The 22,665-nt window shown below is 38.8% G+C and overlaps 1 protein-coding gene across 2 annotated transcripts in view; it reads right to left on the reverse strand.

Annotated features, from left to right (window-relative positions):
• The window catches only part of THSD7A (thrombospondin type 1 domain containing 7A), a 313,292-nt gene that overhangs the window by 111,658 nt on the left and 178,969 nt on the right, over nucleotides 1–22,665 (reverse strand). For both annotated transcript variants that reach the window (XM_080663644.1, XM_080663643.1), the window contains 2 exons: nucleotides 13,531–13,686; nucleotides 11,975–12,187 (listed from right to left, as the gene is read on the reverse strand). In XM_080663644.1, the coding sequence (XP_080519770.1) occupies nucleotides 11,975–12,187; nucleotides 13,531–13,686 (369 nt within the window). The remainder of the gene's footprint in view (nucleotides 1–11,974; nucleotides 12,188–13,530; nucleotides 13,687–22,665) is intronic.

Below are 22,665 nucleotides of genomic sequence, written 5' to 3' on the forward strand. Positions count from 1 at the left end.
TACTGTTATTTTTTCAAGAATTTCTGGCACATGAAATGTAATATTTAAAAATTGCAGCTTTCAAGACTATTATTGTGATATATCAATCTTTAACATTATTATGAAGATGTCAGAGGTATGTGTGCATGAAGCTTGGATATAGATTTTACCAATAATTACAAAATATATTCTTTTAACTACATTGTCAGGGACTCTTAAAATATATAAAAAGTAGTCTTCAGTATAACTTCTTTCTTCATTTACTTGCTGTATTATACTAATTTGGACCATTCCTTCTTTACATTATGACAACCCATAAAAAGTCTTTCACATAAAACAGATTCTAAAACATATGGATAGATTTTCCCACTTTCTAAATTTACTGTGTGACAGGTGAGCAACATAGCATCAACATCTCTGGTTAAAAACAAATTTCATTGCTATAAAAACCTCAAGATTATACCTAGATCAAATTTTGTTTTATAGCCACACTTCTTGGTTTAGTTTTAAAAAAGAACAAGTGCATCTGTCTCAACCTCCCTTCCTCCCTGCTGTGGGTTGGAATTCCATTTCAAAATGATCTGATTATGCCACTTCCCTGGCAGAATATTTTTAATTCCAAATAGAATGAAATAGTCTCTTAACTTAGCCTTTTTTATGATCTGGTACTATCCAAAAAGACTCATCTCCTCCGACTTCCCAAACACAAATTCTGCAGTGACATGCCCAAATATTTGCAGCTCCGCCAACATCTCAAGTTCTTTCGCACCTCTCTGCTTTTGCATAGCTGTGATTTTAGCCTAAAATATACTGACCTTCTTACAAATTTTATTTTTCCTTTGCATTAACACATAAGTCCTCTCTTTTCTAAAGCCTTCAGTGGTCTCTAAGGTAAAAAGTAAACCCTACCCACTCTGACCATTAGCACTCTGAACACATCTCTAATTTAGAAGTTATTGCACTATGTTAAAGCAATTTGACTACACATATTTTCCTGTCTCCCACGACATAGTGGGTACTTGTTGGACAGAAACCGTCATTATTAATATAGATATCACCAGCACAAGCTACAGTGCCCGAGCCAGAGAGGCGCAGTAAGTGTTGTGGAAGCAATGAATGAATGTGTCTTGGGAGAAGACTCTTGAAAATTTAACCAACGTTTAAACCAATTCTTTATTTATGTATTTATGAAATCAGAACTTCTCTAGAGGGTTCTAGCTTTCTCATGGAATGTAGCCATCTAATGGGTTGTATATCTCAGAAAAGCTCAGAGGAGGCTCTCTGAATACATTTCTTATTCAAAAATGCTAATGTAGCATTGGATCAAAGTTGACATTTTGGAATCTTTTTAAAAAATATGTTTTTATTGACTTCAGAGAGAGGGAGGGAGAGGGAGAAATGGATAGAAACATCAATGATGAAAGAGAATCATTGATTGGCTGCCTTCTGCTTTGGTAAGGACAATGATATTTTCTCAATCTAACATCAAATGCTCTGCACAGACAAAACAAGTCCCTCTTCTTTCAACCAGATTGTTACCTGCAGCATTTCCACTGAGAAATCTTCTCAGAAATTAACTTATCTGGAAAGGCCACATTAGACTCTTCTTTCATATACTCTAGGACAGTGGTCAGCAAACTCATTAATCAACAGAGCCAAATATCAACAGTACAACGATTGAAATTTCTTTTGAGAGCCAATTTTTTTAAAAATATATTTTACTGATTTTTTACAGAGAGGAAGGGAGAGGGATAGAGAGTTAGAAACATCGATCAGCTGCCTCCTGCACACCCCCCACTGGGGACGTGCCCACAACCAAGGTACATGCCCTTGACCAGAATCGAACCTAGGACCTTTCAGTCCACAGGCTGACGCTCTATCCATTGAGCCAAACCGGTTAAGGCGAGAGCCAAATTTTTTAAACTTAAACTTCTTCTAACGCCACTTCTTCAAAATAGACTCGCCCAGGCCGTGGTATTTTGTGGAAGAGCCACACTCAAGGGGCCAAAGAGCCGCATGTGGCTCGCGAGCCGTAGTTTGCCAACCACTGCTCTAGGAGTTTTGAAAATGTTGTCATAGACAGATTCTTTTTAAAAAATGGAGAGTGGTTAATTTCTTACAGGTGAATTTAGTATACATCTGAAAACAGAAGCTCAGGTAGCCACTCATTTAAAGCAGGACCTTTCTAATCTCTTTGGGTATCAGACCTCTTTTCGGGTAAAAATAATGAAGAGACTTTACTGTTTGAAATAATGACTTCAGATAATGACCAAAATGGCTTCAGGTGAAGACAGAGCTAATGGCTCAAAGGACACCAACTAATACCTCCATCTCTCCTCCTGCCTTTAATATCATCAACTTTATGTGGTGACTCTGGACAGTTCCAGTGTCTCCTTTAGTTATTTCTGCACAAGTTCTTGGGTGTATTCTCTGTTGCTAGCCCAAATTAGGCCATATGCTCATCCTTAATGCAATCACTATGGACAGGTAGATGAGTTACAGCCTTGGAGGAGAAATGGAATCAATCCCAGCAAGCCTCGTGAATAGGTTCAGTTTAGGGGACACATGAATTCCTTAAAGAAAAATCTGAGGCACAGTAGATGAGAGAAGAGAATGAATGAATACTGAGGAGGCAAGCAACGTATAATTAATATATATCTTTAAAATTTTTAAACAATTGAGCAATCCCTTTTGATCAAAGATTTGTAATTTTAAGGTACAGGATCAAAGATTTAAAATTTTTATTAGTTCATTTACTTACATTCTCTATCCCTTTAGCCCACTGGACAAACTGACAGCTAAGGAAATGCACTGTAGCCGAAACCGGTTTGGCTCAGTGGATAGAGCGTCGGCCTGCGGACTGAAAGGTCCCGGGTTCGATTCCGGTCAAGGGCATGTACCTTGGTTGCGGGCACATCCTCAGTGGGAGGTGTGCAGGAGGCGGCTGATCGATGTTTCTCTCTCATCGATGTTTCTGGCTCTCTATCCCTCTCCCTTCCTCTCTGTGAAATATCAATAAAATATATTTTAAAAAAAAAAAGAAAGAAAATGCACTGTATTAATCTTGTGGCTTTTTATACAACATGCCCTGCTTCAACAATAGGTGCCCCTAAGATATAAGAAATCTCAGATTGAGAATCATAGCTAAATAGCATCTCCTCTATTACTTCCTAATGTGGATTATTGGTGAGTTTTGGAAAGATATATTTTCCCTAGCTCCCACTTAATTCGGTCTTAAAGTTCAAAGATTAGTACAGATTTCTTTTCTCATTAGATTTAATTGTCATTCCACAACAATATATCCTGATCTTATATAAATCAACTTAAGTCTTATTTCCAGCTGTAGTCAGTGACTTATCTTCCTAAGAAAACTGCATGTTCCTGATATGACACACTCAGTGCAATAGTTAGGTCACACAAATAGAAATATACACACTCATAATCTACTTTAAAATTAATAGCAATATGTTACAATAATTAATTTCATAAATTTGGTGAAACAATCTTATTTCTCTTCAAAAGACATTACTAGGATAATAATTTGAATCAATACCATGTGTCAAGTGAAAAAAAATGCAATTTAGATTTGTTTTGCTTGTGTAACAGGTGAAAAAATTTTCTATTATGAAGAAATTTTACTGTTATATACTTATTTTATAGTCAGTTAATAGAACAGGAAGAAGGCACCCTTTTTTTTAAATGATATACACTTTCTTTTAAAATAAGTTTATTTATGAGGGTGTTATAGTAGAATATTTACAAAGACGTTATTTAATAAGGGCATTATAAAAATAAATGATAAGACTGTAAATCAGTTGATCAGTATGGGTAAGTAGTAAAATTCTTATTCTTAGCCAAACAAAAAAGAATGGTCTTTGTGCTTAGTTAACTTTTTCACTATTGAATTCACCTCAGAAGAATGATAGTAACAATGATTACTTAAACAGTATTTATTATGTGTCAGGCACAGTTCTTAGCACCGAACATATATTGACTACGCATACTTCACAACAATATTATGAGTAGGTAATTTTACTACCCTTATTTCACAGATGAGGAAACTTAATCACAGAGAATTGAAATAACTTGCCAAAGAAAGTTATTTGAACCTAGACCCTGTGCTTCAATGACTGGGTTCCAGAAAATTGAATCTCAACAAAAATACAGTCTAATGAGAAAAGCTTTGAGATAAATCCTCCAGATTATAGGTTTTTATGTACATTCTGTTTATCTTTTTTTTTCCTCTTTATGCAAATTCAGTAGCTCTTTTGCTCTGGTGCACTGGGACTTGAGGGTAATGGAATGTAAAGGCATTTTGAGATAGTAATAGAGTGTGCAGTTTGGTGTCATGCTTTATCTGATATCTTGTAGGTAAAGTATAAATTTTCAGTTGGTACAATAACACAAGTTTACTTAAGGAGAAATTGAGTAATTTCCCAAAAATATGAAATGTTTAGGGATAAGAGAAAGCAAGAAATTATTGATGAATCAGAAATTTACTGACAATCTGTTATGTAGAGCACAGTGCTAGAAAATATGTCTACAAAAATACATCATGAGCCTCCCTCCATAGTAACTCCATAGAGGGGAGGATGGGTAACAGTAAAGGATAGATAACCAAGTTCTATAAACTACACAATGCTGAAATAAAGGATAGAAAAAGCAATTGGGAAAATGGGCAAAATAAAATCAGGGGAAACATTCTATGATTCCCAATGGCTTTGAACTTTATGCAAAAAGCAACAGGAAGCCAGCAAGAGATTTTAAGCAGCTAAATGACATGATGATGAAGATAGGATTTATGGTGGGATACCTGTGACCCCCAAAAAGGAAAACCTGATCCCAGCATACCAATCTATTAACTAACTACCTCTGTTCTTCCCAAATAGTTTAATTCTTTTAAACTAGCACACACCCTCCCATTGCTGCAACCCTTACAAAAGCCTCATCTCTTCCCTGAGATACAGCAACAGCCTCTTCACTTCTCTCCTCCTTTAATGTTTAGTCTCAGCAAAGCAACATGAGTTATTCTTTAAAAATATAAGTCAGTTTTGGTCACTCACCTGCTCAGACCTCCAATAGTTTATATTGTATGATTTATTTTCCTTTTCCTCTCAAAAGTCTATGATTACAAGACAGCATTAAATTACTTATTTTGAAGTGCACAGGGGAGGACTTATGACAGATTGCCCGTGGGAGAAAAACAGCTTCCCTGGAAGTAACAGCTCAAAGTAAATGTGTGGGAAAAGTAGCCACACCCCAGTTTCTGTACCCAAAAACCAGATGCAGATTATGAGAAAGTGAACTTTAAGCGTGACGGTATAATTGCAAGAGAATTAGGGTGGCCTTGGATGTTGAGGGATTATATTTTGCATGTGGAGGAGTAAAAGCAATTGTGATCAGAAAGTGGACTGCAGTCAATTAAATTCTTTGCCATAATTCTTTGTAACATCTCTCATCAAGAGGTACAGTTTATGTCTCTGCCCATTATATCTGCATTGTCATTGTGATTTGCTTTGACCAATAGAAAATGGCAGAAATGACACTGTACAAGGTCAAGGGCCTGTCAATTTCTGTTTTTGTCCTAATAAAGCAGTGCCTTGAAACCGCCTTGTAAGAAAACTGGTCTAGGGTGGGGGTTCTCATGGAGAAGCATCAACATACCTCAGCAGTCCGTCAGCACCAACTGCAAAATATGGGAAGGAGGCCACCTTGGACCTTCAGTCATAGTCCAACCTCCACAGGTGAGCCCGGGGAAAACCTGAGCAGGAATTCTCATTGGTTTTGGGTGCAGCCAGTGAGTTTGGAGGTGGCTTGTTACCAGTAATAGTTAAATGACACAGGGCCTGAGAGGTAGGAAGGGAATCTAGAATCAATGAGGTTATGAGAGGACAAAGTCTGATAGGAGGTAAGCAGAGTCACAAAAAAATACAGGGGCCCGCTGATGTAAGAAATTAGGTACATCTGGGTTATTTTTGTTGTTTTATTTTTCTCTCTTTTTTAATTGAATTTATTGGGGTGGCATCTATATTATAAAAACCCAGTGGCCCTAACGCCATAACGACCAAAGACTGGCTACCAAGAGGCTGCGTGCACAGTGAGGTGCGCACGGGTGGGCAGGGCTGTGTGTGCGGCGAGGTGCACGTGGGTGGGCGGGGACTTGAGTCTGGGTCCTGCGGCGTGGCGGGACTTGACTCTAGGTCTCACAGAGTGGCGCGGCTCAGGGGAGTCCCACAGCGTGGCAGGGTCTGGGGGTCCCGGGTCTCGCGCAATTTCCCACGGGCCTGGGTCTCGTGCAATTTCACACGCTGAGTCACCAGTTGGTTAATAAAATTATACAGGTTTCAGGTGTACAATTTTATAATACATCATCTGTATACTGTATAGTGTGTTTACCACTGCAAGTCAAGTCTCCTTCCATCACCATTTATTCACCCTTTACCTTCTTCTACCTTTAAGTAGTTAAAATTAATTATTAATTTTAATCATTAAACTCCTGTCCAACTTGACAGAAAGATGTGCTTTCTATCCCTACTGGCTTTTTTACTGACCCAGCATTTAACCACTTCTGATAAAGTGCAAGGCTGTTTTCTCTTATACTTGCCATTTGAAGTAGTAGTTAACACTTACTGGGAATTTAGTATATCATTACTAGAGGCCTGGTACACAAAATTCATGCACTCGGGGGGGGGGGTGGTGTCTCTCAGCTTGGCCTGCGCTCTCTCACAGTCCAGGAGCCCTCAGGGGATGTCTGACTGACGGCTTAGGCCCACTCCCTGGGCTGTCAGTCAGACATCCTCAGCGCTGCCATGGAGGTGAGAGAGGCTCCCGCCACAGCCACTATACTTGCCAGCCTTGAGCCCAGCTTCTGTGGGAGCACACTGACCACCAGGGGGCAGCTCCTGTGTTGAGCATCTGCCCCCTGGTGGTCAGTGCATGGCATAGCAACCGGTTGTTCCGCCGTTCAGTCGATTTGCATATTAGCCTTTTATTATATAGGATCATTAAGTGGTAAGCAAATTACTGACTTAACTTTCATCTGAGGATTCAGCTAAATCTACACTACTTTAAAAAAGAAAACTCTTCCTAAAATTCTATTTCTTTGCTAAGGCATTGCTATGCAAAAGAACATGGGCTCAATCCTGGGAGTTTATAAACCCAAAACAAACGCACACAGAAGACAAATCATGGTATCTGATGTCAGATTTTTAAGACCAAAATAAAATTGTGATTACTACCAACCAAAAGTGAAAAATAACCCACTGCCTTAAATTAAAGAAAAATTTCGTCTTTACAACTAATTAAATAGAGAATCTCAATTCAATTATAGGAAACAAACTCCTACCAACATTGTTAGATTATCCTAATTGTAAAGTAAGAGACCTTAGATTTAAGCATAATATCCAACCTAATTATATTCCAAACACATTAAGTAGCGGAGCATTCTACAGGAAGGAAACTTAGTTGATTTATTGCTTAAATTATGGAAAAACAACTCAGTTATAGAGCGTATTTTTGCATTTAAAAGATCAGCTTTTTCATGTAATGGCTGTGTAATTGGTGTTAAGAAGCAGATTCCAGTTCCAGAGAGTGATCACGCTTCTGAAATTGCATTCTCGTCCAGCTCTATACATATGAATTGTCATTTTTATTTTGCTTCTTTGTTCCCCCTTCTCTGACCGGTTTCTCCTGGGAGTGCATCCTGAATAAACCCTGTGCATCCTAACCCTTGACCTGGCCTATGCTTCTAGGAGAGTTTATGTATATCCTCGATCAATCAAAATATTAGTCTCAACGATTAACTTTGTAATTTCTCTCGTTCTATTCCTGGTGTTTTGCTCCCTAGCCTCTAATAACAGAGTTGGGTCTTAGGTTCCACAAAAAAACGTTTTGTCCTTTTCACAACCTTCACTGGACAGCAGAACCATCCAGGAAGCTTTGTAAAAATGCAATATTCTGGGACTTGCCTTCATAGGTTGTAATTCACTGGGCCAATAGAGAAGACTTAGGAATCTGATTTCACAGCACACTTTTAAGGACATTCTGATACTGGGGTAACTAGGGCACTCTTTACAAAAACAGATCTAGACTCTCACACAATAAAGTGAAAAATGTTTGCATATAATGAATTCACATGCATATGGTAAGATATCTTATATCTGTTTACATGTGATTTATAAACATCCAATATTATCTTAAGTCCTTCTATCTGTACATGAGGAATTGGTTACCGGATGTTCTCATTAATCCAATACTTTCTAACCATAGTGATATGACACAGTGGTGTGTTACAATCGGATTTTAGGTATATATAAAACATTGGTTGTTAATGACATTTAAAGTCAGTTACTTTTAACCAATAAGTTAGAGTGATTTGCGGTTATCCATAAAATGATATTCCCTTTATTTGAATTTTTATATGCTTTATCCAATGGAAGAGGAGAGAGCTGAACCAGAGCCATAGTGCTTTAAGAATAGCATAATCCACTCTGAGGGTCCTGGCCGGTCACTGCTCTTGCTACTGCACCATTAATAGCCATGTAAGGATGACCTGTTGTATCAATTGATTTCCATAGAAATGTAATTGTTTGGTTTCATAAAACTCTGTTAAGCATAAACATGAGTCCTCTACATGAATTTCCCTATGTTAACTTTTACTAATGTGGAGAAAAATAAGAAAGGTGGCATAGAAGTTGCAGGCATTTCAAAACTGCTGAGGTTCACTGCTTTTCAAAGCAGTACCAAGACAAAATAACAAAACTGTGGTTTTGAAATTGGCACAGAGAGGTGTCAGTACGCTGACACCTAAAGCAGAGCACGTGGTAATCAGATATGGATGGCATCATTTATTTTTTTCCACAGAGGGGAGGAAAATATGAAAATAATATTTGGTTACAGTCTCCTTAAATAATCAATAAGACAATAGATTTTCTTTTTCCCACATTCAGCCTAATAGTCTTGCTTATTTTTGTCTCTAACCAACTGATTTGGGAAACAAAACACTCTTGCCTCACCAAATTGACACCTTTAAGGGGAGATTTTGCAAAATCTGAAGTAGAGAAGATTTGGGTTTTCTCACTGTCCAATTCCGGCCCACCAACGTTACCACCAGACCTTGGGAGTAGTTCCTGTATTTATGCTCAGAGATCTAAAATTGCTTTTCTGAGCATCTTTAAATTATGAGTGATATTTTTTCTATTACACACGAAATGTTTCTGAGTCCTCTGTCTTGCTTCTGTTATACGTCTCTATCTGTCAGAGAACTTGCATGGGACTTCTGGGTGTTCTCACAACCCTTCCCCACTCCTACTCCTTGGAAGACAACTGGAGAAATGAAAAGAAAAATAAATAAATAAACCAGCACCAGCCAATTTTAATGATCTCTGGAAACCCGGACAAGAATATTTCAGGGAAAAAAATAGACGTTTTAAATGTTTTAAGGTCATTAACAAGGTTGTAAAGTTATGGGGAATGTGGGAGGTAAAAAAAAAAAAGTATTTTTATTATTTTCTATATTCATAGACTCCAATTCTTCATTTCCCTAGCTGAGCTTTAACTTAATTATAAAACAAAATCTATAGTCGCAGCCAGGCCTAGAGGTAGAGCCTGTACAAACTAATCAACTTTGATTCTCTGGGTTCGATTTAATTACAAAACAACATTTGGTGCGGCTGCTAAACACTTACTAGGTGACCAACCACCTGGTAACAGTGCCGAGGAGTATTTATAAGGTCCAGCTTTTGTTCTGATTCTATCAGCGCAATTATGGTTCAATTATATAGAAATCTGGACAGCCTCTAGGATATACAATAACAGAGAATCTTCTTGGTTTTATACATCCCTGTAGTTGAGCCAGTTAAAATATTGAGCTGCACTACAACTAATTAATGTCAGGAAGTAAAACTTAATGATGAAAGAGATGTCCTAATAAAGGACAATAATGACGAATCCAATATCCATAGCGTACATCTCACCATTTTTTATCCCTCTTTCTGTGCAGTAGATGAAGTGAAACCAGCTTATATGTACTGCGAGTTATCAGTTTGCCTTTTAAGTTATAACACCCATCACTCTTCCATATAACCAGGCATAGCTAACTCATTCTTCTGCTTGTTCTTTCATGTTCCGCAAGACAACTTAAGAGGTAAATATCTGTGTTACAAAATATTTAACCTGACAAAATTAGAAACAAGCACGGATGGTTGTGAAGTAGCCAGTTCCTCTAGTATATTTCAGATATACCCAGTTCCTCTAGCATATTTCAGATATACCCAATCTGCACAAACATTCAGGAGGAGCACCATTAATCTGATTTTTCATCCGATAATATTTGGGCAAAAGTTTCATGGACAATTAACTTTTCATCTCAGCATTTTTAAATTTTTTTTTAATGTTACCTTGCCCAAATATACGAAGTACATGGGATCCCGGTTCCTCCCTAGGCCTACAGGAAGATAAAAGAACATTATTTCAATTGAGGGGGGGGGGGGGGAATCAAGAAGTGGTGTCAGTTAAGGAGTTACCAGTGATGCCAAAATAAATATGCCCCCTACTGTTTCTACAGCAGCTCAGAAGGAAACACAGAGGGTGCCATCGAACCCACATGAGGATCTGGAGTGGGTGCACAAGCGCAACAGAATGTGTTTCCTCTGCTTTCTTTTTCCTAGATGTGAATCTCCTTTTCTTATTCTTTAGGGCAGAACTGGGTAAAAGCTAGAGAGGCTGTCTCCTAGTTAGCTGTATCTACCAAGGAAAAAAGGAAAATAGATAACCTTTGCCGCAAACTATCGGATCACTATCCCTTTCTTCACCTTCCAGCCACAGGCGCTGGTGTGGGTTTACCTGGTGCTGTCCTGCACAACTACCTTGGACTCTGGACAAAGAAGACGCTGTGCGTTTCAAAGTCGAAAGGCTGATTTGGCAGTGCTGACAGTGCCTGTCATTCTCTCACCCCAGAGAGTATCTTTCTCTACTGAACAGTGACTGCCTCACAGGAGGAAGCAGTCCTGCATGCTGTAAGAAAATGGGATAGAAGGAATTATGATGGTTACCAGATGTCCCAGTGCCCCTGAGAGGGCGCCAGAATGCTTCCGCGTGTGCTGGAAACAGCATGAACTGTCAGGCCACAGGCCCCTGGGGCATGGTGCTCATGCTGCCCTGCTGTGCAGAGTCATAAGATTCGAGAGTGCGAAGGAGCCTTAGGGATGCTCTGGGGGGTTTTAAACTACGTCTGGGGAAGGTCTGTTTCCTAAGGGTGACCCAGGGATTGCTGAAGAGTAAGGGGATCTCCTTAGAACAGTAGCAGCGCTCTTGGAAAGAATGTACAATCTTATGTCAGGGCTAACAAGACAGGATATTTTACCAAACAAAACTCAGTTGTAAAAGTCCAAGGCAGTTCAGGAAAAGAACCGTGGGAAATCACCCTCCCAGTGGCTGTCTGACATTCCCCGAGGGGAGGCCCTAGAGCTCAGAAGGTTGATGCAGGAACTCGAGGGTGAGATAGGCCCAGTGGCTCTGGGACCCGGAAATTAAATTATATCACTAAGCTGTAATACCAGGATGTGAAATAAAGGCTTCTCAAGACAAGTCAACCAACCCTTATAATGCCTCTCATTTTCTTTGGGGGGAAAATACCACTTAGAAAAATGTTACCTTTTCTCATTTTAAAATTTGGCAATTTAATACATTATTGGCCTAATGATGATTTAATTCGTAGTCTGTGTTACCTGTTTTCAATTGAAAAAATACTGTGATTGTTCAAAGAACCTCTTTACTGCCACCATTAAGAAGGGAGGGAGGGAGGGAGGGAGGGAGGGAGGGAGGGAGGGAGGGAGGGAGATGGAAGGAGCTAAGGGAAGAATGAAAGAAGAAGCAGCTATTTCTGTGTTTTTAAATGGAACCAACTGTGATGAGAGAAGATGAGAGATTTTAACACAGGGTAAAGCACAGGGTCAAACAGACAATCACAAAAGCAGGACAGATAGGTCTGTCTCACCATCACTGTTGATGCAGACAACCTCCTGAACTTGAGTGCCTGGACCACACTCTTTTCCATTGTCTGGTTCACAGTCTCCAAGCCTCACGGCTTTCCACTCGTAGCAGGATGGCTCCTCACAGGGAATGGCTTCCAGTAAGTGAGGGCAGCTCCCAGTGCCCCCCGAGCCTCCAGTGGGCTCATTGGTAATGCGCCGCTTCCTTAGTTTGAAACCTGAATTATTGGGGAAGGAAAATATTTATTGTTACCATCGAGGGTTGAATATTGTAGAAGGCTGGAAAAAAACCCTGAGTGAAACGTGGATGAGGTTAGGAGGTATAAATCATATCTGCTTTAATCACTGGTATACCCCCAAACTCTAACCTAATATGAGTTTATGAATAATTTATTAAATATATAGACGAATGAATAAGCAGAATGGCCAAAGAGAAACTTTTGGTGTTAGATTACTATAGTAAAAATAAGGCAAGACATGCCATCTATCTCCCATCACATCCTCAAGAGCTGGAGGTAGGGAGAGGAAGAGAGAGAGAGAAAAAAAGAGAGGTCTAGATTGATTTTGCTTGACTTAGAAAGTCTGCAGTTATAAAATATTCAAAGAAACAATGAAATATCAAGCTATTCAGAAATATTCATGACCAGACAAAAGTGCTATTACTTCAAATTCTTCAATACTATGACATGATTAAATCTGAAAAAGGAACTTCTGGTAAGTCCCAGGAAATTGTCTCTTTGAGACTTAGTTGATTTTGAACTCCCTGGAAATTGGAATTAGGGATATAAACCATCTGGGCTCTAATGAGTAGCTAAATTCCTGCTCTGTGCCTTAGTAGCACCTAAGTGTTGCTTTCCTGACAATGTACAACAAAATTAATGTCTGTTGCCATGTGAACATCTTAGAATCGCTAGGACACTATCCTTTGAAAGAAAATGGGGAAATGATTTTTAATTACCGGATCATGTTAAAATTATCTCACCATGCTTACCACATGACAAACCACTGCATTTATTCATCTCTTCCTAGATATATCATTTGCATCATAAAATCAACAGCATTTTGTTTTTATCCTCAGAGTAATGAGTTCTGTTTCCTGGGTACTAGCTATGGGTCAGGCACTGAATTGAGAGCTTTCTGATTATTATCTCATTGAATCTTTAGAGAAAACTTGGGTGGTAGATATTATTACATCTCCCTCAAAGATAAAGGGACAAAGATTTAGATAAGTTGATTAACTTATCTAAACAATATAAGACTGAGTAGGGTTTCCAATCCAGGTCAGCCTGACCCCGCAACTAATTATAACCACTGTGCAAAATTGCCTTAGACATTCTCCATCTGTTGTCTAAATTACCAAGTATCTAGCCTACTTCGATTTTAATCTTCTGGTACCAACAGCAGACTAGGTTTATTCATCTTTTGCAATCAATACTCTTTAGCCATTCTGGAAAATATCACAAATGAATAATTACCAGAAAAACAGAGTAGCCTTTTTAAATAATTCATGCTTTGACTCAATTGATGAGAATTCCAAGTACGTCATGTTAATATTACATACCTTTTTTGCCTTGCTGGTCATTACAGTTTTCATAAGTACAAGGTCCCCAAGCTGTCCAAGGTGAAACCTCACATTCAATGGGACAAGGGATGTGGCACAGCTGTGTGGTGTTAGGAACAGGGCCAGTGCATAATTTCAACTCCACCGGTTTGGAGGCTGTTTAGAGAAAAATACAGAGATTCCTTAAGAACTAGACAAGTTGCTATGCTCAACAGCCTGATTACTCTGCATGTGTGGAGAAGGAAAAGGCTTCAAGAAGTGCCAGCAAGACATTATTCCAATGCTTCTCAACTACGTCCTGAGAATAAAAGGGGAAGGAATGGAAAGCAGCAGGATGGTGTAGTCCAAGGGGAGGGGCCAGAAGTCTTGCAGATTGTTTGTTCACCAGCTTTACCACTAATTAGTCATGCCACTGATCATGCGGGGTCTACCTTTCCTAGGCAGTAAAATAATCCTTAAGGTCAATTTAGTCCCTAAAATTCTGCAGTTAGAGTCTAAGAAAGCGGCGTCTACTGCAGAGGACTGAATTAATAGGAGGGAGACTGCAGCTTTGCTACATATGGAAACATATATATGGTGGCTTCTGGTGGAGCAGGCTCCCTTTCCTTCCAGTCCCAGAGAAGTAACTGGTGGATGTGATGAAGGAAGAGTTCATGCCACCAAATGGGGCATCTCACTCGACCTCCGGCCACATGAATCACCAGATACTTTACAGAACTTTTACTGAAAACATCATCTGCCTATGCGACTCAAATCTCAGAACTGCTAAGGAAGCTAATTGTCTGTGCTTGTTCATAACTTGGCCAATAAACTATGGATGAGTACTGCTTGCCTTTGCTTCTCTTCTCTGTTGATGTGTGCAGTTTGGCTATTATGTACAGCCAATGCAATTGACAGTTAATGTAAACAAAGATATCTGCTACCTATACAGCAGGAAAGAATCAAGTTTAGGTGTATATTGTATTCTATATAGCTGTAGTTACTTTGTTGTAAACATTTTAAGAAGTAAATGTCTTGGACACCATTTCCTTTCATCAAAGCTTAAGTTCCTGTTTCTGTCTGATAATTTAGAACGCCCATACCTGTGGCACCAAGGACAGATTATAAAAAAAAGGTCTTAGATAATTCTCATTCTCTTTATGTAAAGAACTATTCAACTCCAACTGCATGGAATTGCATGTACGTAGAAGCTCACAGAAATTAAAATAATTTAAGCTACATTGTCCTAATTTTTAAATAAAAGTACTAACTAGATCAGCTTGTAGTTCAAACTCTAACGCACCTGTGGGTACTTTCTCCTCACTCAGCTTCCTGCACTCACATAGACACTCACTCATCAGTGCTACCTGAAGGCTCTTACATTACCACCCCTTCTGCCAATCTGACAAAAAATAGGTAATTTTGATTCATTCACACTGGACAGCTATTGTACTGGCTTTTTTTTTTTTTTTTTTTTTTTTTTTACAATCTAAGGGAAAAGAGGTCAGTGTCCTTGACTAAACAATCAGGTATTGCATGTTTTAAAAATTCTTGTGGCACACCGGTGTGCCTCTCGTGGTAGAAAAACTGCTGGATTATCTTTAAATGATAATTGTGTCTATGTCTCCATTTTCTTTTTCTGTTGACTAAAAGTAATTTTAAACATTATATTGTTTTGAAAATCATTATTATTATAGTGGGGAGTCCTTTCTGCCTGGAACTGCGAGGACTGTTAGAGCCTGAAGAAATTTATTTTATATATAAGGTTGAAAACTTTAGGAGGGAAAGGAGGTTTTATCAAGGGAACAGGTTAAAATATTGTGTTTCTAATTCCTGGCCATTTTCATTATGTGCGTAATGTTAGCTTTTAGTGTATTTTGAATGAATCACATAGAATAATCAGTCACAGGAATCTTCTTGAGCTATTATGAGAGAAATGTGTTGAATAAAGGCTTGAGGAAGTATTGCTTAAAGCAAAATACTCTTGAGATCTTCTCAGCTGCTAAACTACTCAAGTCAACACTGAGATAATACAGTTCTTGAAAAAGAACCTCCGTTTTATAGATGTCTTTATAGAATATATATAAAAGTTATTTCATCAATCAAAGAAACACAGGAAGAGAGTACATATTTCTGTATGATTCTATTCCTTTGGTGATTTCATTATAGGTTTTTCTTGTAAATAGGGTACATATTGATTAATGTAAATCACAGATACTAGCTGAGCTCCTCAAAAACTATAAGTCAATTACATTTTTTGCAATTGCCTACGGATTATTTTGAATAAGTGTGATTCAATGAATGAGGTAAAGGACAGGCCCTGGAGACCTTACTGAATTCCAGTTTAATTTGTGGGTTAAAATTCCTGTAGTTCTGTATTACATAATATAGTGTTATTGTTGATCATATACTCTCAAAAACTAAGATTTGAATTTTCTAGAATAGCCTATTCATTATTCATTATAATTGTACTACCTAAGAAATTGTTCAACCAATACAGGCTCTAAAAAAATATGTTCGATTTTTTTAAAAGTCTTATTGTTGATCTCTTTAAAATAAAGGAGAAATGTTATTGTTCTCATTGGATTTAAAGGGTACTCAATTATATTTACTTTGCATGCTTCATGGGGTTACAAAAGAATGTTTGAACTTTCTAAAATTGGCAAAACAAACAAAAAAAAATAAGACGTGCATTTTTTGCAGATCCAAAATATGTTTGTACTTTTATGTTTGGAGCATTACAAATGGAAAAAAAAAATCATTATAGGAAGCAAACGTAAGACTTCTTTACAGCAATGAGGCCAATGAGGCGTTCTGAAAATATATCATGTATAACCCCTAAGAACAGCTAATGTATTATTTTAAATTTTGAACATTTTGTTTTTTACATAATTGTAGATTCACATGAAATTATAACTTCACAGAGATTCTATATACCCTTTACTCAATTTCTCCCAATGTTAAGATCTTAAAAATATATTGCACAATATCATAACCAGAATATTGACACCAGCAGGCAGGAGAGCAGTTAGGGGCATCAGGCAGGCAGGTGAGTGCTTAGGAGCCAGTGGTTCTGGATTGTGAGAGGGATTCCAGATTGGAGAGGGTGCAGGCCAGGCTGAGGGACAGGCCCCCCCACCCTGAATTTCGTGCACTGGGACACTACTTTACTATATAATGTGCAAGAGTTTTTCTGTTTCAAGCATGAGAATTAGGAAAAATCATATATCTGCTATCTTCCTGGTAGCAGAAATCTATATATTATTATTATTTTTTAGGGCTTTAAAACTACTCTCTATGATGCTATAGTATAGTATACCACTGTATATATATACTAGAGGCCCAGTGCATGAAATTCGTGCACAGGGGAGGGGGGTTTCCCTCAGCCCAGCCTGCACCCTCTCCAATCTGGGACCCCTCGAGGGATGTCAGACTCCCCGTTTAAACCTGATCCCAGTGGGATTGGGCCTAAATGGGCAGTCGGACATCCCTCTCACAATCCAGGACTGCTGGCTCCCAACTGCTCGCCAGCCTACCTTCCTGATTGCCCCTAACTGCTTTTGCCTGCCAGCCTGATCACCGCCTAACCACTCCCCTGCCAGCCTGATTGATGCCTAACTGCTCCCTGCCAGCCTGTTTGCCCCTAACTGCCCTCCCCTGCAGGCCTGGTCACCCCTAACTGCCCTCCCCTGCAGGCCTGGTCCCCCCCAACTGCTCTCCCCTGCAGGCCTGGGTCCCGCCCCACCAACTGCCCTCCCCTCCAGGCCTGGTCACCCCTAACTGACCTCCCTTGCAGGCCTGGTCCCTCCCAACTGTCCTCCCTTGCAGGCCATCTTGTGGTGGCCATCTTGTGTCCACACGGGGGCAGGATCTTTGACCACATGGGGGCAGCCATCTTGTGTGTTGGAGTGATGGTCAATCTGCATATTACTCTTTTATTAGATAGGATAGAGGCCTGGTGCACAGATGGGGGCCAGCTGGTTTGCCCTGAAGGGTGTCCCGGATCAGGGTGGGGGTTCCCTTGGGGCATGGGGCGGCCTGGGCGAGGGGCCTGTGGTGGTTTGCAGGCCGGCCACGCCCCCTGGCAACCCAAGCGGAGGCCCTGGTATATGGGGTTTATTTATCTTCTATAATTGAAACTTTGTAGCCTGGAGCGGAGCCAAGCCTTCTGCTTGCTCCGTGGCGGCAGCCATTTTTTTGGATTTATGTATCTTCTATCATTGAAACTTTGTAGCCTTAAGCGGAGGCCTGGGCCAGCCAGGGTGTGCGGAAAGCTTGGCTTCCTCCATCGCCGCGGGCAACCCTAGCCTCCTGCTCTTTCCAGATCCATGGCTGCCGCCATTTCTGTTTGGATTTATGTATCTTCTATCATTGAAACTTTGTAGCCTTAAGCGGAGGCCTGGGCCGGCCAGGGTGTGCAGAAAGCTTGGCTTCCTCCATCACCGGGGGAAACCCAAGCCTCCCTCCTGCTCTCTGTGGCCATAGCCATCTTGGTTGGGTTTATTTGCATATTCGCTCCTGATTGACTGGTGGGCGTGGCTTGTGGGCATGACAGAGTGATGGTTAATTTGCATATTACTCTTTTATTAGATAGGATACACTATATAATGTATACTATAGTATGCGATATTTTCCAAAGATGGTGGCCATTCTTGTCTTTTAAAAAATTTATTTATTGATTAATTTTAGAGAGAAAGGAAGAGAGAGAAATATTGACTTGCTATTCCACATATTTCTGCGTTCATACATATGTGTATTTTGACAATGCTCTAACAAATAGAGCTACTCTGGCAGGATGTATATGTTATTTTTTAAATGAAATCTTTTAATTATTTAACAGGAATCATAGGAAAGAAAAATCCTCAACGTCTTCCCCACATTCACAGCATGAATTCAGAATGGTAGTGGAGTCCTAAAGCTTGCCTCTTGCTGGGTCATTACTGATCAGGTCACAGAACTTCAGTTTTAATGGCCTGGTGGGCGAATTGCATATCCAGAATTCTTTAATTATCGGGGCAAAGGAAGGCATTTTTCAGACAGAAAATGAGAATTTTAATGATAAAAGGCTATTTGACCTCTGATTACCCTTCACCAACCTACATATTATGTAGTCTTGTATTTTATTTCTCATTTAGTATTCATTTGGGTCTGGACCTTAACATTGTAAAGTAATCCCTTTATATGAATAGGATAAGGATGTGTAACTTCTGAACCCTGGGAAACAGTATAATAACAACAAAACTTTTGCAATAAAGTCAAAGTAAGGGAAGAAAGGAGGAACAAAAAAAAAACCAGAAAAAGTGAAACAAAGGGAATAAAATAAGATGGGAGAAATGAAGGCAAAAGACTAACTTTAACCACTAAAAGCCAGAGATGATCAGACTAAATGAAAAAAAAATCAAATTTAAAATGACACTAGTATTAAATCCACTAGTTAGTCAACAATTTAAAAATTTGATAATACCAAGTACAGGAGAAGATGTGAAAAACACTACTGGTGAAAACCTAAGTTATTTTAAACATTATTTTAAAAAATTGGAATTATCTTGAATGGTTGAGATGTGCATAGTCCCAGGTATATAATCTGCAAAAACTATCAGACATTTACCTCGGGAACTATTTACATGGACTATCACTGAAATATTGTTTACAAATGCAAATATCTAGAAACAACTCGTGTCCAACAAAAAGGGAATGGGTATTAAACTATGGATGTCAGTAGGATGTAATGTTATACAGAGGTGGAAATAAATGAGCTTGAGCACAATCCTCAATATGGTAAAACCCACAAATATATCGAAGAATGAAGGAGGTCAGAGAATAATATATACTAAAGTATACCATTGATATACAGTTTTAACAATCAAGCAGGATCATTCTGCTTTGGAATGAATACATAAGTCTGGGAATGAGGAGAGTGGCCACAACTGTGCCCGAGTGTCAGCGGGGCCCTGTGCTTTCAGCAGTGGACCTGGCCCTCAGAGCTATGGCTGCCTTTCTCCTGTTGGACATAAACATTTTCAGACAGGAAATCAGACAAGGTCACTCTGTGCTATGATGGAGACAAAAAAGACTACTTCACCATTTGTCTAAGTCAAAACAAGGTAACAGTGAGAAGCACAAACACTGCCACACAGTCCCCTCTCCCAGCTAACAGGAATGGGTTCTGCTTCTTTACCAGCTGCAGCTTCGGTCCTCCTCTCATTTGCCTTCCTTCCAAATAAGGAGTATGAAGACGCCTGGTCACAGAATCATCCTTCCTGCCTTAGGGCAAAGTGCACTTACTTGAACCTTCCTGAAAATTCACAACCAAAGCCCAAGTCCTATAAGAAGTCCTTTAGGGCACAGCCACTGAGACACCCAAGATGCCTGTGCTGTGCACTACCCTTCCCTACAAGGAGGAATAAACCCAACTAGTCCAACTACGACGTGTTCCTGGAGGTCTCTGGCTGAAGAGGAAGAACAAGTCAAACACAAAGAAAAGCAGGGAATGTTAAACATAAAATTTAGAATAGTAATTCCACTTGTGGACAGAGTAGGCTATGATTTATTACTAACAACTGCTTATTGGTTTTTACTGTGCTGGGCAATGTTGTGGTGTTCTAAGTACTTAACGTAGATTAATTCATTTAATTCTTACAAAATCTTTTGGGGTAGGTATTCAATTATCCCCATTTGATGGGGAGGGATAATTACCCCCAAATTGAAAAAACTAAGTATGTAGAGGTTAAGTAACTTCCCCCAAGTCACACAGTGAGGAGATTAAAGATTTTGGATTCACATCTACACAGTTTGGCTCCATAAACTTCAACTATACCTCAGACTAACTACTACTCCATGTGATCTTGGAAGGACATGTGAGGGGGTGTCAATAATATGTAATGTCTATGTAAACGAACAGATGCACACACACACATGCAAATACATTTGATATAGGTGAGAATGAGTTAAATATAATTAATGGGGGTTATTAATATAGTGTATGCCACATTAACATAAGAGAATGAGGCTATCAAGATAATTCAACATTGACCCTGCTGGCCTATCAGTGAAAATTATTCTGACTTTTGTGTTCCAGTTAAAAACTGAAAATACATTTTCATTCTACCAGATATCATGAGTTAGCTGTCCAATCAAAGTGGGAGGTTCTGCCCCAATTCTTTTAATCCTCACAGCAATCCCATGAAGTAGGTACAATTGTAATCCCAAATTTAAAGATGAGAAAACTGAAGCCCAGAGAGATCAAGTAACTTGCCCAAGGTCACACAGCTAATTAGTGGCAGTTGGGATTTGACTTCAGAAACCATGCTGTTATCCACTCTACTATACTATGACAGGACAATCAATAAAAGCCATATTCTTCCCTCATGCCTTACCCCAAGTCTCTTCTCTATCATACAATGGGTGGCTTAATTAGAACATGTAATAAATTTTAAGACAGTATTTGGTTATTGTTGTGTGTGTGTGTGTGTGTGTGTGTGTGTGTGTGTGTGTGTTGAGGGGGGGCAGGGGATCGGTTGCAGCAGTAACTGAATGTGATATTCATCTGGAAAATAAATACTCAGTATTTTAATAAGAAACAGTTTAGATTCTCATCTACTTTTAATATCAAATTTGTAAGTGAAATAATTTTTGTTCTAGCACCTACAAAATATACCATGTGTAATTTAACTATTTTTTTCATGAAAATATACATTTACATTTTCAGAATTGCTTAAACCGAGATGTCCTACCCAGTCTACTTCAGATCTATTTATAAAATGAAAGGCCTTTTCTGTACTCATGCAAAAGATATATTAGGGTTCAAAGGTTGCGAGAAATGCAATATGTTTAATAATTTATTCATCCATTTAGCAAAACAGCTGAGCATTTTAGGCACTCAAAACCTCCTGATAATATATTCACTTCCACTGTCTTACCTGAAAATCTACCTTTTTCTTAAAATAGTATTTTTTTTTCATTGAACAAACTTATTTGATTGCTAACTCACAATTACAAGAAAATTCCCTTGGATTTAAATCTTACTTTCTGTGTAGGTATTGAGCAAATGTTATCATTAGGCCCAAGGTGCCTGATAACAAAGATATTCCAAAAATCTAAAGTAAAATCACTTAAAAATGCTTTGCACTCCTATTGTTCAGTCTGTTAAAATAAACACTAAATGCCTACACTATTCAAAGCCCTGCTCTGGTGTTAGGATTACATGCCAAAGGATACTACGGGACCAATGGCGATGGCAATGGTGATTTTTTTTGTTTGTTTTTTTATACCTTAATTATTATAATTGTGTGGTAGCTTTTAAGGTATTTTTAAACAAATCCATTTTAATTCCAAGCTTTTATTTGATGGTTTACACAATGCCCCTCTTACATATCAGGTAGAGGAGCTATACATTCATTCCCAGGAATTGATGTCAAGCCCATAATAAAAGCCTTTATTTTGAAAATTAATTAAATTCTACATGTATCAGTAATTACTTGAAATTTTCTGAAGATGCTCTTGTACTCAAATTTATTCCCAGAAATTTCTTTTCTCTTGTCTTTCTCAGGCTGTTATAGTTAATGGGAACATAAAAGCCATCATGTTCTTTCTACAGGGTATTGTTTTCAAGATAATACACATATTCTTTAATCAATTTTATAACCATATTTAAAACAATGATTGAGAATTAGCTTTCAGTATTTAATGTGCTTCAAAACTCACTGCCAGTCCTTTCTGGCTATGATTAACTCATTATCGAGCTATTGTTTTTGATTAATCTTTTCTTCTTTTAACTCAAGACATTATACACTTTATTTTGGAAGCACACATGCACAGTCCTGGAGTTCATTTTCTGCATCATAATTAATGTCTTTAGTACTCAACAGACTCATCACTGCTTCCGTGCAGTTTGTGAATTGATAGCCTGGCCAGTCATCCCAGGCCGTCCTGCTTGATGTCAGCTTGCTTCCTCCTCTTTGTGCTTGCTGCCTGCATAACCTTCTGAATTGTGCTGAGGTCACAAATCAAAACATTTGACTGAGGTCACAAACCAGCTTTTAATGTTTTCTTTCTTCTTCTTACATTAGACTATTTCAGAGCTAAGCTGTTTCAATGATCCCTGTGTTTGGGATTATGGTATTTTTACACAGGCCTCTTGATTTTTCTGGTTAGTCT

Source organism: Plecotus auritus (genome assembly GCF_963455305.1).
Source record: "Plecotus auritus genome assembly, chromosome: 4".
NCBI lineage: Eukaryota > Metazoa > Chordata > Mammalia > Chiroptera > Vespertilionidae > Plecotus > Plecotus auritus.